General features: G+C 44.5%; 1 protein-coding gene across 4 annotated transcripts in view; it reads left to right on the forward strand.

The window, feature by feature from the left end:
* lnx1 (ligand of numb-protein X 1) overlaps positions 1-19,491 on the forward strand; it is a 45,947-nt gene that overhangs the window by 12,978 nt on the left and 13,478 nt on the right. The window contains exons 1-2 of one of the 4 annotated variants that reach the window (XM_050054040.1): positions 2,762-3,472; positions 16,738-16,991. In XM_050054040.1, the coding sequence (XP_049909997.1) occupies positions 3,381-3,472; positions 16,738-16,991 (346 nt within the window). In that variant the 5' untranslated portion in view covers positions 2,762-3,380. Of the gene's footprint in view, positions 1-2,761; positions 3,473-16,737; positions 16,992-19,491 lie in introns of those variants that run through there. The other 3 variants (XM_050054041.1, XM_050054038.1, XM_050054039.1) reach the window with 3 other exon arrangements.

Consider the following 19,491-nt stretch of genomic DNA (forward strand, 5'->3'; position numbering starts at 1 on the left):
ATTTCAGAATTTTATCTCAAAGACTGAATTTTTGACAGCATTTTGAATTTTGCTCTAATGTGAACAATTGGAGTCAATGTAAAAATGGCAATTTTAAACATCAGTTTTTCACTTATGGAGCAAATCAATCATTGTTACAAACAAATTACCAACATCTCCATGCTGTCTAGATGCAATTTGTGTATTTTCAGATTTTTGTTTCGATAACTTTTGTGAAGCTACACATGAATTGTCACTGACTAATTAGCTCAGTGAGATAGAAATTCATCCTTAGTGTCAGAGGTTGTGAGTTCAAGCCTCAGCTGATGCAAAAGGCAGATTGTGTTGCTAAATTCCTAAATGTCTTCCAATTCTTCTGCTTGTTGCTCAGAATTGCCTAAAAATGCCCGGACCCGGCCCATCGCTGCGCAGCACCTATAATGTTTCATTTGAATTTTCATACTCATTGTTTAAGTGGAGTCATTGTGTTCCCTTGGTTATGAGCTAATTGGTTCCTACCTGCCCTTGTTTTGCAGGGACAGGTATGAGTGATACACTGAGAGAGTGAGTGCCTTGTGCTAAACATTGAAGAGAAGTTGCTGTACCCCTAAGTTGGGATGTGTTAGTACTGTCTTGCCGTGTTGGTAAAAATTAAATGAAGAGGAAGAAATAAATGTTGTAGCCTGCTTATTACCCACAGCCTGGGAGAACAGGGGAACATTAACAATCAAGAACAGAGGGTTACACATATCAAACAAGTATGTTCCATCATGTCTAGAATATGATTTGCTTCTCTGTAGCGACACAGTTCATTTTCATGACCCGTCCCTCATGGGATTATTCAGACACATTAACCAATAACACATTCTGGTTTGGTAACCCACCATCATCCAGCAGAACAATACCTAAGTATCATCCAAAAATAAACACAAAAACGATCAGTCGAAGAAAGACACAAACCTCCCACAACTAGCGCTTCGAGACATTTCCAACAATAAAAGTACAAGTACCGAGTACAAGACACAATACAAAGATCCAAACAAGACAAAATCTGCATCTGTGATTCAGTACCAAACACTGTTTGATCCAGTTTACCGATCAACAGCCTGCAGTCCATACAAAACAGAGTTAGAGGGATCCATATGTTACTTTTCTCCTCCTATCCAAAGCCCTAAAAAGATACTCAGGGAATCTAAACACATTATAAAAAAGGTATTCAATGAAAGCTGACTATCAAATCTAAATCAAGAATAAGATATTTGTCGTAAATCATGATGCAAAGGACAGTATAGACTGAAATTGATTTCATTCTTCACCTCCATCTATCCATTTTGAACCGCTTATCCAAAGCCGGGTCGTGGGGGCAGCAGGTGGAGCAAAGTATTCCAGACGTCCCTCTCCCCAGCTACACTTTCCAGCTCCTCCTGGGGGACCCTGAGGTGTTCCCAGGCCAGACAAGATATGTAATCCCTCCAGCGTGTTCTGGGTCTGCCCCGGGGCCTCCTACCAGTTGGACGTGTCCGGAGCACCTCTAACAGGAGGTGCCCAGGAGGATCCTGATCAGATGCCCGAACCACCACAGCTGAACCCTTTCAATGCGAAGGAGCAGCAGCTCTACTCCGATCTCCCTCCAGATGTCCGAACTCCTTACCCTATCTCTAAGGCTGAGCCCAGACACCCTTCTGAGGAAACTCATTTCCGTATCCACGACCTCTTTCTTTTGGTCACTACCCAGAGCTCATGACCATAGGTGAGGGTTGGGACATAGATGGAGCAGCATATCGAAAGCTTTTTCCACTTCATTTTGTCACAAATTCTTTCGCCTTCAATCTCACCTCTGTATCTTCCATGTGTAGAATGTTGTGACACGTTAATTTTATCAAAGAATTGCAGCACCTGCGACTTTGTCGTTGTTCTTGGCCATATTGTGATTTTGATAACATTTCGATTAACTGTGCAGTTCCTGATAGAGGGGAAGAAATACACTCCTCAGACCTTTTTAAATTTGTCTTGCCTTTGCATTCACCTTTAAGTGAACGCCGCTTCCTGCCACCAACATGTAACACAGTCCATCAACACACACCTCTCCCCCAGTCACTTCCCAGATCTAAGTGCCTCCCAAGATCCCTGTGCAACCTTTTGAATCAGGTGGTGATGACAGACAGGGTTAACCTTTGTTATTGTGCATCACCTATCCCTCTTTATCTTCCCCTCTGTCTTTGTGTATATTCTGACACTGACTGTATGAATGACTGACTGACTCAATGAATGAATTGAGCACTTGGACAGTGTTTCCCTAAAGATTTATTCCAAATCTTTTCATTTCTTGCCCGTCTTTCTCTTTCATGTCACTCAGAATAACAAGCCTCCATCTCTGCAGAGAATATTGATTTGCTGGTGTGTTTTGGTCATGCTCTTTTTTTTCCCCCCACACATGTAGGCAGATTCTTTTTAGCGATCAGACCAATCTGCTGCACAGGGAGCAGTCCATCGTTAGAGAGGAGGGGTGAAGGTTTGATGGCAACATTTTCCCCTCCCTCCTCTCTATCCTCCCCCCCTTCATGGACCAACATATGTGCAGGCAGGGGGAGGTGAATGCAGAGGTTGTACGTGTGTGTGTGTCTGTCTGTTTGTGTGCGTGTGAAGAGGGCAGAGCCAATCAGAGCAGCACCAGGTACCTCCCCCCCCAGCTCCTGGCTTTGTTTGGTCTGCTCCATCTCCCCCCTCAGTGGTTTCTGCTGCAGTATAAGTCACAGCCTGCGCCGTTCTCTCTGACATACACACACACGCGCGCACACACACACACCGAGGGAGACAGACATGCACACACACGCATACGAGCGCAAATCCTCTTACAACTCGCCAGTGCCCAGAGCAGATTAAGGGGCTGCACATCTCAAATTGTATTCCAAATGTGCCACCTTTGCATGGGTCTCCTTCCTCTTCTTCCTGCACTTTTTCCTCTTCCTCCTGTGCCACAACGGGACTTCTGCTCTGCACCTGCTCCTGCTGCTGCTTCTTCCTCCTCCGCTCCGTCTTCAACCTCTGGCAACTGGCCCGTTTGCCTCTGCAGCTGAGATGACCAGGCAGCCAGCCTGAGGCAGAGGAAGAAACTGCCAAGCTCACACAGACACTGAGGCAGAGGTAGAGAGAGAGGAAGAGGGGGGAAACAGAGGGGAAGAAAGAGGCTGAAAAGGTAGGAAGTCAAGGATTAATTCTGATCTGAGAGGCGCCTCTGGAGAAGGAAGGCAGGAGAGGAGGGGGGGTCAGCACGGCCAGGTTCGGAGAATTGGAGGTGGAGGAGGAGGAGGAGGAGGGGGGAATAGAAGAGGACAGAGCTTCAGTGCAGAGAGGGGAGAGAAAGAGGGGAAAAAGAGAGGAAAAAGAGCCGAGCGTTGACCATGAAGGCTCTGTTGCTGCTGGTCCTGCCCTGGCTCAGCCCGGCCAACTACACAGACAATTTGGGCAACCTGCACATCCTCTATTCTGAGCTGTGAGTACAACACTCAGCCTCCTCTTGCATCCTTTCACCAACATCACCCCATCATCTCTCCCCTCCATCAGCAGTCCTGCTAATATGTTACTGTACGTGTCTGTCACTTCTCTTACGTTTGTTTGTGTCTGTGAGTTCATTCATGCGTATGTGTTCCAATGTTTACATTTTCATCATCACTTTAAGAGTTGCAGTGTGAATCTGTGGTGCCAAAATGATCATAGAGTTGCTTCCTACTGTCCTGGTCATTGGTTGTTGTGGTGCTGGGATGCAGTAGAACCAGCAGGTAGGGCTTTGTGCTGTCCAGGACAGTTTGGATGCTACAGCACTGCAGCATGGCATCTCTCTCTTTCTCTCCCTCTCTTCAGCGGCATGTGAGTGTGAGCGTTACTCTGACCACTGTATTGAATTGAGCAAAATGTCAGGACACGTTTGCTCACAGTTGCTCACAGCTCTATACAGTGTGCGTGAGCGAGTCCCGTTAAGCATACGGATGACTGTAACCACGGGTTGTGTTTGTTTGTGAACAGACTTTCACCTCAGCATTAATGATTCATAGCCGGCTACTCTACTACTGCATCGCATCTGTTCAAGCCTTTATGTACACAGAATCTTTGTTGTGTTTCAAATCAGCATCAGAACCTAAAATAACACATTACATGAAGACACACCTGTTGGTGCTCATTTTCCCAACCTTTCCTATTAAATCATATTTCATCAGTAGCAACTGATGTGACCGGTCATATCAAAATTAACACGCAGATGCACAGCGAGTTGGGTACTGTTGAATTTGACACCATAAAAACAAACCTTTCATATGGTGTGTCAACATTAAGGCTGATTGTTTGATGATTGACTGATCTGTCGCATGTTTTTGCAATTGATATGAACCATAGATGGAGATTTTGGGGGGCTGCAGGGGGCACATCCCTCTAGGTATTTTGAACGTGTGCATTTGTCTCCCCCAATAGAAACATGATGGATTTTATTCTGACAAAATTAAAGACATTTTCATTATAAATTGATGCAAAAAAGGACAAATTGGTGCATAAAAATTCACCAGTTAGTGTTTGATGCGCAAAATTTTGACACATTTCTCAAATGTCCGTCTAATGATGAAGTAAAATCGAAGCCCTTTGTATTAACTTAAGTTTAAGAGATGTTTAAAGAAAGTGATCACCGCAATTTCCTAAAGCTCAAGGCGCCACCTTTACATTGTTCGTTTTGCCTGGCCAAAACCCAAATACAACCCAAATAAACAGAGGAAGGTGGCGAATCCCCACATTTTCTAAGCTCGTCAAAAGTGTTGTCAACTTATTGAATAATCTACCAGTCATATCCACACAAGTCCACCAAACAGCAGACGAAATATCATCTCTTTACACTACACTGCATGTCACATTATCCTTGTTCTTGGCTCCTCTTCTCCTGAGCTGTGTTTCCTGCTCTGTATTGGCCCTCAGAGTCTCTTTGTGTGGGAGTTAATGTTGACTATATTCAGCCGCTCCGTGTGAAGCCAGGGCTCTCTGATCCCCAAGCTGGGCTACCGCTCTTCTCTCCAGTCTGACGGAAATGTCCCATTATGCTGCATGAATACATGAACAATGGAGCGCCTTGCAAATCCCCTCATTTCATTGTATGCTCTCTCCACTGAGTGGGGCTTTAGCTCCTGCAGACACCAAGAGCCCATATTGGACAGCGGTGGATGCCAAAGAGGGAAAGAAGGGGCATTGTAGGCAAATGGACTGAATGGGTTGGAAGACGAGAGGCAGCAGTATGAAATCCTTACATTTGATTATATACAGGAAAGAATGGGAGGAGGATGCGATGAGAATGGAAAGTGGATGAGCAGTTTGAGGGAGCAGAGAGGAGAGGGGAAATGAGAGAAGACAGGAGGGTATAAGGTCACTTCCTGCGCCTGCCTTCCATCTGGCTATACGTACCATGCGTACGGCTGCCATGGTGACGGCACCAGCACGCCTAGTATGTGGGTGATTTCAATAAGGGGGTTGTTTGTAAATAAAATGATCAGATTTTGCCCACCGAGTGAGGAATATTGGCAGTCAGACGGAGAAAGTGTCGGAGTGCGTTTCTGTGCTTGTGACAGTGAGGCGTTTTGCTGATTATGACATGACAGGGAGAGAAACCAGGAGCAGACAAACGCGGACGTGGTGTTTTTCTGCCTGGCTAGAGAGCAGTGGCACACCATTTGTCTTTATCCATACTGTTGACAGGAGCAGCCTCCAGCTCTCCCCCGTGTTACCGCCGTCTATTTTTCCTGCTCTCCTCTTCCTCCACTCGTCTCTCTCCCTCGCCTCCTTTCTTGTCTGATTTCTTTCACTTTATGTGATTACTACAGTGGGTTTATATTGCGTGGGAAAAATGAGAGTGGCTGCAATCTGTCTTGCTCACACATAAATGAGCGTAGGCTCGTATACAGACTATATTGGCTATACGCAGGGTGTAGATAACAATGCAGCGGGAGAGTAAATGTTTCTCTGTGATGAAATGCTTAATATGGTTACTGCCGTTTTACTCTGTCAGCACCGGCCAATAAAAAAGCAGCACTGGCACACACAGGAGAGCACCTACATTGTGATTTTTTTCCCCTCAATGCATACACACACACATATACACACACACACACACACACTATTAGACTTTTCTTATTCCCTCCCCCAGCCCACATGGCCTCCCCTGATGCTCACAGTGCAGTGCTGTAGAGCATTAATGATTAATCTATGTTCATTTCGGGGCCTGTGCTGAGATGTCTTAAACACTATGATTAGCTTAGCTTCCGTCCTTTCAGTCCTCATCTGGGAGGTGTTTGATCACCGAGAGCTGCGCGCACTCCCCAGCGCTCCGGACATCTTCGGCATGGACGCGTTCTAACAGGATTAGCCACCCGGCCGCCATGCACTCATTGGATCTGAACAATACCAGTCATTTGTTTATACCGGGTCCATCTCGAGTCAAAGGCAGCGCGCCATGCCGTGCCCCCTCCAGCCTCGTGGCAGTTTCAAGTGTGGGGCAGCCTTCACTAATTAGACTTTTGTTTGGATTAAATATTAATCCCTGTTCAGTCGTGAGGCAGCTCTCACTGTCTCGTTGTATCTAGCAGGGCAGAAATACAGGGAAGGCCGCGGGGAGAGTGGCTGAGAGATAAAAATCTGGCTAACAGCCCACTTTCTACCCTCCTGGACAACTTGCATATCTCTCTAAAAGGAGATAACATTAAATCAGCGTAATTATTTTTCTGCATGGGATTTACAATACTCAGTGAATCCATCATGGAAGCATTTATATGCATGAGAAGACTACAAACTACACAATCATGCATGAAAGGAAACACAGGGGGCAAGGACAACGTGTAGAGGACACACTGAAGTTGTTCACAAACAAACAGACGAATGCATAAATCTCTCATTACATATTACACTTCACAGAAAACAAATACGCATGAAAATCCACACATTTGACCATGTATAATTGAAGAGTGCCCAATGCATGTGTAAATACACAGTCACAAAAGAACAGATGAATTATGTATGTATTCATTTATTCATGAGCAGAAGTGAGTAGCAGGTCAAAGTGTTTACTTTAGCAGAGCCTTCCTCTCTGATGTGTCTCTGTTCAGGCAGAAAGACGGCACACCAGCACAGCAGACAGGTATTAGTGTCAGCATGCAGAGAGGGTTTAAAAATGGGATTGAGTTTGGTGTTTTATACGAATAGCATTTAACTAAACCCAAATATATTTGTTTCCGCAATGCAGTGCACTTTTATATCAGTGCTGAATCATTCACATCAAGCGGCCTACTTCCACAGCCATATCACTGAAGTTGTGTGCTTTGTAAAAATAGGTGTGTGTTAACCTTTGTCTCTGGCTCTGGCTCAAAGTCTGGCTGGTGTTTGGGTCTTTGAGGCATGACGTGTTTAACATGGACTGTTTTCTACAGTTTACTGTCTGAGGCAGGCTAATCTGTAGGAGGGCATCCATATGGGCGGCCTGCAGAGCGGGGAGCCAGTGGAGTGTAACTGACAGCAGAGAGGAGAGCAGTGTGGAGTTAATCTCTCACGTGAACGGTGCCCTGCTGAGTGCCAGGGCTTTGGGTTCGGCTGACCAGTGCTGGCTGCGTTTCAGGCAGTTGTACCATGGCACGTGGAGGTAGGGAAACCAGGACACTGCCAAGGGCTAGAGTGAGGAATATAGACTAAAAGGTGCCAAGAGCAATGTGGGACAGCAGCCTAGTGGGGATTCTCTATGATCATATACAGTAGTGCAGTGGGGATTACAGTTAGAGTTGTTTGCAAGTCAGAGACAGAGATATATACGTGGATGGATTGCTGAAGGGCCTACTAGGCACAAGCCCAGGGGCCCCAGGCATTCACCTGGAAAATGTCACTCAATGTGACACATACCAACCAGGAAAAGGCTCAAAATGACCACAAAGAAATGCAAAGGAACTTCAAAGAGACACAAAACAACTAGAAAGAGACACATCATGACCAAAAAAGACACAGATATACCTCAAAGAGACGTAAAATAACTCCAAAGAGGAAAAAAAATACCAAAAAAGACAGAAATATTCCCCTAAGAGACACAAAACGGCCTCAAGGAGACATAAAGCGATACCAAAGAAACAAAACAACCACAAGAAAACACAAAGAGACACAAAGCCACAAAAAGACGCTGACAGCTACAAAGAGACGTCAAACAACAACAAAAAGAGGCAAAACCAGCCTAAAGTCTGTGTGTCTTGCCCCTGCGTAGGAGGAATTGTTGGGCCTTTTGCATGTCTGTGCCCAGGAGGCCATTCTCACATAATCCGCCCATGAATGTAGACACAGTATTTTACCGCAGGTCTGTTGAGGTGAACACATGTAAGGTTAAATCCAGCTCAGCCAGAGAGCAAGGAATAAATCAGCTGTGCTCTTCTTCTCTGTTGACAAATAGACTGAGTTGCCTTCTTGGTTGAAACCAGATACCGACACATTAAACGCTGCATAAACATCCTTCCAGCCAGATCATGAGGTCAGGGCTCGACTGATGATCGCACCTATCGATTGGCTGAAAAGCCATGAGTCAGAGTTTGGGCTGTTACTAACAGGCTGACTGGACTGGAGTCCTCCGCGCTCGTAAACACACAGATGCGTTAAGCATGCCAAACCTGCTGAGCCACTGTCTGCTGCACAGGAGCAACAATGGAAAGCTCAAAACACAGCGACAGGATTTATGCGCCGTGTGGGCTGTTGTACACAATCACTTTTGGTTTCTGTATGCATTCATCTTCAAAGGCTGTTAGAAGTCACACCCAACTAAACCTCGCCTCCCACTTCAATTTACCAGATCCGTCTTTAGAAACGAGCTCGGCCAAAAAAAATTTCCTCCCACAGCAGAGACTGTCCCCTCTAGCTGCGGCCTCACCCCCTCCTCGTGCAGCAGATGGGATTACCCCTCACAGCAGGCGGATCCAATCAACACACCAGCGCATCCTCTGATTAACACTCCTCTAGTTCATCATTAACTGGATTACTCTGTCTGTCTTTATGTCGCTCTCTCCTCCCGCTCCCTCTCTCCTCTCTCTATGTATCTATCTATCACTCTGTCTGTTCCCTCCCAATCAAACTTTACTTTATGTGTTTGGCTCGTGGCCCAAGTGTGTGATAAAGGAGTAATTGATATACTAATCTAATCAAGGAAAAAAATGTTTAATTCAAACCTTTATTTCCATAAATTCAATTAATGACCGCCACACCTCCCAATACTGCACCAGCATTCTTGTTAGGCCACTGTGTGTGTGTGTGTGTGTGTGTGTGTGTGTGTGTGTGTGTGTGTGTGTGTGTGTGTAATGGCTACAGGTGCTTCCCCAGAGCCCTGTATTTATTGTTTCTACTCTCCTCAGTCTGCTCTGAGGCAAGCTTGGTGTGTCTCAGCCAGAAGCTGTTATGGACAGACTCTCACAACTTTCATTCCTGAATCAACTGAATTAGATGTTGAGTAAAACCAGAGTCCATAAAACATTTCTGGATTTTAATGAGTGTTTTCTGTTTATTTTTATAATGAGCACGGTGGGAAATTTGGTAGAGAAGGGAAAAGAGTGAATTCCTGGCCTTTCTTGTGATTTGTGAGATTTTGTTTAGTGTTTCGTCCACGGGCATTTAGTTAAAGGAGCAGTGTGTCAGATGTAGTAGCAACTAGCAGGGAGGATTGCAGATTCCAACGAGCTGAAACCTCTCCCATGTGCCAAATGTGAACTCCTCATCAGGATTCCTTAAGTATTTATTATTCAGGACACAAGCAATTTCACATTACAGACGTGTGCTTTTCTGGCGCTGCTTGTTGTGGAGGGGCTGCACAAATGGCCCTATCTGGAGTCAGTGTTTGGTTTGTCCATTCTGGGCTACTGTACAAACATGGCAAATCTGTAAACGAGGACCCGCTCCCTTTGTAGATATAAACACCTCATTTAAAGGTAATGAAATGCAGCATTAGTGGTGGGTACAAACAAATCTCTCCACTCACTATGAAATTCTCTATTTTCCTGAGAGACGTTTTCTTTTTTGGCTTTGGAATCAATAGTTGTCCTCACTAAGGAGACTCAAGCTCAGACACCGCTATTGAGATTCGGAAAAGGCACCAGGCCGCAGGCGTAAGACGCACATAGTTGACAAGATGCTTAAACACATTTATAACAATGGAAGATGTAAGAATCACTTCAGGGCTACAAAAATGATAAAAGAAAATGAAAATCATAAAAAAAATAACTGTTATTTATTTCCATATAATTTTTGACAAAGCCACAGGGAGCCACTGGAGAAGGGCTAAAGAGCCACATGTGGCTCCTGAGCCGCAGGTTGCCCACCCCTGCACTAGAGAAAATATACTTATTATATTACATACCATTTATGCCAATACACCCCCCTAAATCCTCCACACTGAACCTTTAAAGGAAATTAAAACCTTTTTTTTTTTTAGCTGGAAATACGACAGAAATATTTCTGACTTTAAACTCAAGTTGTTGAATATTGCACCAACAGTGTCTGTGCATTCCCATAATCATTAGTGCTCCAAAAATAAACTCAACACAAACATCACATGCTGTAACTTTTAAGCTCCTCTCACATTTTCTGTCACACAAGGAATCCTCACATATCTCACACATACACACAAACACTGACACGTACACAGACCTGCAGGCTACCTCAGGGCTCACAATGCAACCGGGGATTCTTTTCTCACACTTTCTTGCATGTCAGGTGTCGCTGGTTTATTTTCAAAAGCATTAGGAAGTTGGTGTCAGAGCTCGTCAGTAGCAACTGCCTGCTGCTGCGCGCAGATTAATAAGGATGTAGGAAGAAGAGAAAGAAGAGCTCAACTAAGCAAAGTTCGTCAAGCTGCGGGTCATGAACAGGTCGGCCAGCTGTACCCCCACAGACCCACTATCTTTGTGAATAAACAATGCTTTAGATTCCAAACCATTTGCATGATTACACTCCCACAGTGTGTGAAAGTATGCACCAGGACACAGCCCCAGTTTCTGTGTCTGACTGCCTGACCTGGAATTGTCACCTCAGCTGAGGTAATTTGCGCTGTATGCGTAGTGTGGCCCAACACGATTGTCCGTGGCAGTCAGGGAGCGGAGAGAGTATTTGGGTTAGGAAGGATAATCCACTCACCCCTAAAGAGGATTGGAGAATCTCACAGGCTTTGATGAGTTGTGAGCTGGTGTTTATTTCACATCACAAGAACAGGGCTGTTTGTGTCACAGCCAGGGAGCGTCGGCACGACCACCGTGTCACATAAAGCATCATGGGTAATTGTTACTGCGTTGGAGAGAGCGGAGGATAAAGGGGTAGGAGAGGTAGAGGAGGATAAGGGAGGAGGCAAGGATGAGCGCTGAGGATGTTTTGGCGTCTTCGCTCCTTATCTCGCCACAGATCCTGGGGTTTTAGAGGGATGATGTGATAACTGAGGCTGTGCTGACCGAGACATGGATACTGCGGTGCTAATGAGCATCCTCTAAGCTCACTGATCATCCCCTGAAAAATGATGCTGTACAAGAGAGGGATAGCTTCACACAAGCACTCAAAGCTCCATGATTATACACAAAAAGGATGTTTGTTTACGAGGGCGAAACAAGACGACAGAAAATAAGGAGTGTATATATGTGGATGTCTTTGCAAGCATACCTCCCTCGATGCACTGCACGTCTCCAGCGTTCAGACTTAATTGGCTCGCTTACCTTGGCTCTAAAACTCCAGGACCACCCTGGCGAGGGAGACAAGGGGTTTCTGTCATGCTTCCCTGCCTTTAACCTCAGACAGCACAGACTGTGGCCTTAACATTAAAACTGAAGACATTAAAACTCTAAGCGGCTGAGATATGGCTCCGCTTTTAAGGCAACTCTTGTCCCCTGGAGGAAGGAGTTTTTAATTAACGGGAGACAAAGCCTTTAATAAACCAGTGGCAGTGTGCACTGCTGCTGTCTCAGGCTGTGTTGTGATGGCCTCTGTGTTTCTGGGACTTCAACAAACCTTCAGCTTGTATCTGTTGTTCTCCGTGACAGCTCTAAATTTATTTTTCTTTGTTTTCCATCCTTTGTGTCTGAGCGGCACAATCAGAGCACATGTTTTAGAAATGAACCCTTAAGATCTTCCTTCCTCAAATTCAGTGTGCAGTGTGCATTCATTAATACTTGGACAGACATCTTTGCTAATATTTGGGTGGTCTGTAGGATTTATGCGACTGAATGAACCTGTATTCGAAGGTATTTGCCCATCTCCACTGACTGACTGTGGTTTTCCATTTTCCACTAGCCATGCTGAGACAGAGGAATGTTGTTTAAGTCTTTAATTCCATATAGTCAGCTTCAACCAGAAGCCCTATACACGCCTATCAAGGGTGTGTGTGTGTGTATGGAAATAAAAAGGAAGCAAATGTTCAGCCAAGCATCTATATAGGAGTGAGATCTATATATAGATGAAGACATTAACACCAGCTGGGAGAAATTAAAGTGAATGAGGACATTGTTACGCAGGATGGTCACAGCAGCTCTAAGTGGTGTAACAATAAGGATGACTGGTGATGTTTTCTTAGCCAAGAGATTGTTATTATATCTATCTGTAGGTTGGCGTATGATGGTCCATTAACAAGATTAAGAGTCTACAGCCATGCTAACAGTTCTGTGAGTACTTTGGCACCATGGCGCTGGTGGATGCTTGAAATGCTCACAACAACAACACTAATATATAGTGATGTTAAGGATAGATCATGTTTACCATCTTAGTTTAATTCACACTTAACCCAAATATGCACAAATGAGGCTATTTTTGCAGGTCATAAACCAAAGTGTAGAGTCTTCCAGGGGTGATGCTTTTGGTGGCTGATGTGGAACTTAGCTTCGCCCTGGGTCTCTTGACAGAATGCCTACGGGATTTTTCAATTACATTTTGGATAATTGCAGAAAATAAGCTCTGTGGCAAGCAAATATTTACAATACTTCTATGCTTTGTTCAGCGAGATAATCTCCACAAATAAACGCCACTTTCAAGCCTAAATGCAATCGCCGGAGGTACCAAGCTAACGTCAGGCTGTAAAAGACTACACTACGATCATACAACTTAACATCCCTAACACAACGAGGCTGTGAAGTCATGTTCGGCGTAACATTCTGCACTTTAATTTAGCCACTTGTTAGCAATCGCCCTTTTTAAGACACATAAAAGCTTCAAAATTTATGAATGGGTCATTTACTGACATCATTTATGTCTTCCAGACAAGTGAACCAGGAGTGCAGAAAATCATTTATGGGTTTTAGGGCTCATTCATGAGTCACTGTATAGGACAAATTGAAATGTTGACTTGAAGACCTTGGATGAAATGTCAGAGGATCACCAGTGTCATTAATATTTATCCTCTAGGTGACTGATATCTTTAGCAAATTTCTGACAATTCATCCAATGAAGATTTTAATAGTAAATGTATTTATCAGTGTATTATCCCATCACACGTGCAGCCCACAGTACTGCCAACACTACTGCACTGTCTGAGCCAAAGGACTGCATGCTTTCATTAAATTACTTGAGTGAATATATTTTATATTTTTTGTGATATTTCAGTCAGATAGTAGCCTAAAGCAAAGCACACACTCTACAACTTGTTACTTGTTTTTACCATGTGGGATGTTGCTTGATTGCATATGCTAATGGAGCAGTGTTAATTATCTATCCCATTCATTCTTCATTGTAAAACATGTATTTAATAAATTGGTCATTCACTTTAAATCCTTAGTTTGCACACAGCCGACAATGCTGGCTCACAAAAAGTACCTTTTTATATTAGTCAACAAACAAAATAGCTAACTCATCACTTAGCACGTTAAATCTGCTCCTGTGAAAAGTTTTAATTTTAAATAGGCTTTCAAACAAACAGCAATGGTCAATCAGGAGTAGCTTTGCCAGGAATATTCAAGTTTGTTATGATCTATAAGTCACGCTGACAATGATCCTTTAACTGAAATGTTAACATCTTTTCCCTTTTAGTAATTAGTGCACTCTTTTTGCATTTGAAGAAACTTTTTCGACTTTTTTTCCGTCAGTATGCAAGAGCTTATCATAAAAAAATGGTGGACTGACTGGTCAGTTGGGAAAGGAAGTGCAATCTGTTTTCTTAAGTAAATAACATTTTGTTTTTATGTTTATGTTTTACAAAAAGGCGAAACAACTGCAAGTGCATCTTGTCAATCGAGTGCACATGACCCTGCGTACATAAACATATCTATGTATGTTTACTTGACTGTGCCCCTTGAACACAGTCATGTGAGCAGCAGCTGTTTTCAAGCTGCGTACAGCTTTAATTCTTCTAATTGATAGTGAGTGACACAAAGAAAGCTTCTGCCCCCTCAAGACAGCAGCGTTGCCCTCTCCTCTGCTGCTGATTGAAATATTGCTCTATTCAACCACTTCACTCAGTTAAGTGGTATGTTGCTGCACGGACATGCTTGATACCAATCAATTTACTAACTGAATGAACAGGAATAACTCCCGACGGCTCTGCCCACACACAGGTGTTATGTCACCGAGCTCAGAGTGAGATCGATAGGTGCTTCAGTTTTGTGTAACGCTGTATCTAACTGTGAGTCTGACCCGTGGCTACAAGTGAGATATAGAACCCACTTCAGGATGAAATGATTTTCCCTGTGAGATATGGACCGAGTGCATGACCCACTTTGACAGCTCTGTTACTGAGACAAAATGCTGCCACTAGTGTGATGTGATGCCCCAGGGGGGGCCATTGGCCTCCCTGGGCTCAAATGGCTCACCAGCATGTAATCATGTTTCTGTAGTGAATCTGCAATGATGGCCACCATTTTACCTTGCCTCCTTTTTTGGCTTGATATCCTCCATGTAAGGTCCAGTAGTGCTCTGCCCATCTTACAGCACGGGAGCTATGGATGCCGCTCCTCTTGTTTTTCTGAGCTACTGTTGAAGCAGAGCCTGGGTTTGATCCAGCTCATTAAAACCCAGTTAATGTTTGTGCTGATGGCTCCGCAGAGACAGCCAGAGAGACAAGCCAGTGTTATTCCTGCCTCTGATGAAGCGTCAGCGTAAAGCCTTTATGGCTTACAGATGGAGGAAAATTCTCCAACAATACAATACCCTGCTCTGTAGGGATATCTTTAATTCACACACAAACATTCCCAATTTAATATTGTCAGTGTGAAAAGCCTTTTATGGCGTGAAGCATAATATGTGCACGAGTGTGTACTCGAGTGTGTATCTGTGTACGTGTGTATGAGAAAGGGAGAGAGTTGTAAATGTGCTGTGGTTGTGGTGTGTGTTGACAGCGAGAAGACATCTGGAACTTAGGAATTAGATTTGTTTTTGAGAAAAACAACATTCAGACGATCTCTGTTTTATATTCAAATGTTGTGTCAGTTACCCACCCTCCCTCCTGTCGAACGGGTGTTTTCTTACATTTGTGTTCAATCATCTGTCGGGGATGCTCACACCCACAGCCACAGAGAAAACCCATCCTACATGTGATTACAGATACTGTCACAAAAGAAAGTGAAAGTAACAGAAATGAGTAATTTATTTTTCTTTTGTGAGAGTAAATATGACACTTCTGGCACATTCTCAGAGAGGTGCTGCATAAATTCTAAGTGAGAGCGCTGGGAAATATATTCAGCCACATTTGTTGTTGTTGTACAGGCGGTGTGGTATCTTGGCGAGGTGGGTGAGCGCTGAGGTCAGATAAGCATTCCCAAAGCAGGAGATGGAGGTCAGCGTGCAGAAAGCCTCGGGCTGGAGATGCTGAAATCTCCTCACATTAGTCTTGAGAATGTGACCTTTTCATTGGATGTTAACATGAATTTACTGACTTTCACTCCACTGTTATAAGTGATTCTATTTATGGCTGCATGTTTGACATCAGCGTCCTGCGTCATAGACTGTATAAAAATAATGGATGTTGGCATGTTGACGTCACCCATTGGTTTGTGGATTTCCGTTTTGAAACCTTGAGTTTGGCATTTTGGTTGTCGCCTTCTTGGATTTTTGGAGCCAGAGGTGACCGTGTTTGGGAGAGAGGGTGGAGCAAGTTGTAACGTTAGCTGCTAGCTTGTTTGGCGCGGTGCATAGAGTGCTGCAGGGATGATGGTTTTTTTGTAGGCTGACATGGAAGTTAGCGTCGCTTTGGTTCCTTGTGAAAAAGCCTGTAGGATTTTCTCACTGGATTTTGGGTTATTGCAGAAAATAGGCTCTGTGGCAAACAAATGTTTATGATACTTACACATTTTGTTCAGCAAGATAATCTTGTCTCTAAACAAATGAGCACCACTTTATGATTTTTGCGGCGTAAATGCAATTGCCAGAGGTAAAAATCTAACGTTAGGCTATAAATGAACTACACCATGGTAGCATGACTTAACGTCACCACCACAACGAGGCTGTAAAGCTGTGTCCAGTGTGATGGCGTTCTTGTTAGCAACCAAAAGTTGGACATTTTAACATGGGGTCTGTGAGGACTGACTCGCCCTTGGAGCCAGCCTCAAGTGGCCATTAGAGGAACTGCTGTTTTTTGTGTGTGTGGTTTGTTTTTTGTTTTTCTTTGGGCACTTTCATGTTGACTTCATTTTTCAGCCCCAGAGCTCGCCACTTGGTGTCAGATCATCACTGTCATCAATTCATCAACATGTCCACTATTAATTGCATCACGCCAACTGTGTAATCTCAGACTGACCTTTTGACCCTTGTGTGCAGGTGTAAAGGGGCCTCTCACTATGGGCTATCAGCAGACAGGAAGCGGCGCTCGCAGGAGGGCGAATGCACCGACAGCACGTCAGAACTCACCATCGCCACGCTGCCCAACGATGGCCCCACCTCCGCCGCTGTGGCACTCCTGTCAGACGAGCCCGGTCTGGTCAACCCCGCCTTCGACCCCAGCATGGAGGACAACAGTCAGTCAGGCAGCACGACCAGCCTAGCCGCCCGCAGCAGCAGCAAGAAGAGTGAGTGTGAGTGGGCGAACGGATGTTTGTGCGTGGTCATGTTCGGTCCTGCATGACGTTATCCTGTAGTTATCTGAGGCGTGCGAAAGAGAGAGGGAGCTACAGGGAGTGTGTTTGCCAGAGTGACAGATTGAAAATCAATACAGAGTAGAGAGCTCTCTGGTCACAGTTACATAGTCTCCCGGTCAAAACCACACGCCAGTGATCTATGTTCAAACATACGTTTACACCTGCAGACTCACAACGTATAACCCAGGTGTTCGTTCAATCTCAAATACAGTCTTTGTTCTTTCTAATGGTCTCTGATAGAAATCCTATTAGCCAATTAGCTCTACTGCCTTGTTTTTTTCCACCAATCCATAAAAACTCTCTTTGTGGAAAACAGCAGAGAAACACAGAGCGAGGGAAAGTCACTGAGAGGGCAGGTACATTATGCAGTCAAGGAGAAATGGAAGGAGAGGTGGGTTAAATATAGCCTGATGCAAGTGTGTGTTAATGCCCAATGACGTGATCACCCCTCTCCTTCCATTTCTCCCACCTGTGAAACCAGGAAGCAGTCACGAGTGTTCCTCTCTGCCCCTCCATCCCTCCCCCAACCCCCCCACTACCGTGAGCGTACGTGCAGTGGGGACACCAAATGACGCTGCACCAGCACTTTAGACCCGGCCGGCTGAGCGCCCACAACCACCATAAGCGCCACTACTGCTGAACAAGCTGACAGCTCCAGAAGCGGCTGGCGCTTTTAAAGAATAATGTGGCTGTCAGGAGCTCTCGCATCTCCCAGAGCCCGCAGAGGGAGGGAGGGGCGCTGCAGAGGCATGCTGCCCCGTGCTCAGTGCAGCCAGGCTGGGGCTGCTGCTTATCCACTGCAGCCTCCTGTAGCCTGCCAGTCTTTTCCTGAGAAAAGCAAAGTACCAGACAACAGTCTCACAGGAAAGGTCTGTTTTGGATGTGGTCACTAGAGTCCACAGTGTGTTACATCACCGCTGAAGTTACGCAACCATGTAACTATACTCAGCACGGATTGGCTTTATTAATTAAAGAGCCACTGGTTGAAAGCAGCTCCTCCACACACACACACACACACACACACACACACACATAAAAGATACTTTATTGGAGCTTGTTGAAAGTTGCGCAACAAACAAACCTCTGAAAACTGAAAAGGATGGACTGGAGGCAGAAAATGTCCTCGTGCCTTTCACTGAGACCACCGCATTGACACAGTGGGTGTCACAGAGGGCTTCAGAAAAAACACAAGCCTGTCAGCAAAAAAAAACTGAATCTGTCTTGACTTTTGCCTTTAAGGTGCGCTGTGATTTCTTGTAAACTAAGTTGTGTTTACTGACCAGAATGCACTTTGCATCCTTGAGGTCGAACAACTTTATTTCCTTCCTCATAAAACATCTAGAGAGCTGATCTTTTTAAATTCTGTATTGTTTACATTCATGTGTAGTAAGGATGCCCGATCAAATACACTGCATGGGCACAGACACATACTGACCTCTGAAGCAGATTGAGTATCAGCCATGACATAACCAATCCACACTACATGCAGTTTATTTGTCAGTGTCAATTTAAATGTTTCCACTATCAGTTACAGTTAAATCGATTTATATCAGAATGAGCCACTGACACATTACCTTACATAAAATGATTTCCATAAGTTCCACACAGTGAGATATACAGATTTTCACCGTAGGAAAAAAGAGAGCACTGATAACTGATCGGTGCTCAGTATCAGGAGACACTCTGAATTTAGACATGAGAATTGAATCAGGAAGGAAATAGTCGGCAAGTGAGTTTCAGCTCAACTTGACTGTTTTGTTTCACTCTCACTGCTCTGATAGTTTTTTTCTGCTGCAGCAGGCAGCTGTTTTCATCAAAAGCCTCCACAAACCCACTGTACACTACCTGCTCAGCACTGATCTCTATAAACAGATATTTTAGTATGTATGCAGAATGTTTAGGCAACTGTACAAGACATCTTTTTATTTGGCACCAGAAGTTTTCTGTTTGTAGTCTGAGTACTGTTGACCAATCATGTCTGCGCAGGCTTTGGTTGCCTGCAGATAATCAGTCTGTTTGAAGAGAAAACGAGGCGGAACGCATTGGCTGAAATGCAATCTTGGTACCCATCGGCTATCATCTGTCAACAATTTAGCTTTTTATTAGCTTTTTGTAATTGATCTGCATTCATATGCAGATATTTGTTTAGAGAGATCAGCCAAGTGTTGTCTAGACCTGTCTCAAGTTGCTCACTGACTGTAAACAATGAGCAGTGCAAAGAAGAGAAAATCTTGGCCAGATATCTGCTGGCTACACCTGCAAAATATTTCCCATTGCACCCTTAATCATCATGAGACGATAGCTGATGGATTCCAAGACTAGCTGAGCACCAAGCGACTAGCTGGTGAACACAGTGGAGCAGCTAAAGAGCCAGATATTTCCCTTAGGAGTGGGCAGAGACCAAAAATGAGCTAAAAGCGAATTGATAATGTTGCTC

The sequence above is a fragment of the Epinephelus moara genome, chromosome 10 (assembly GCF_006386435.1).
Source record: "Epinephelus moara isolate mb chromosome 10, YSFRI_EMoa_1.0, whole genome shotgun sequence".
Lineage (NCBI taxonomy): Eukaryota > Metazoa > Chordata > Actinopteri > Perciformes > Serranidae > Epinephelus > Epinephelus moara.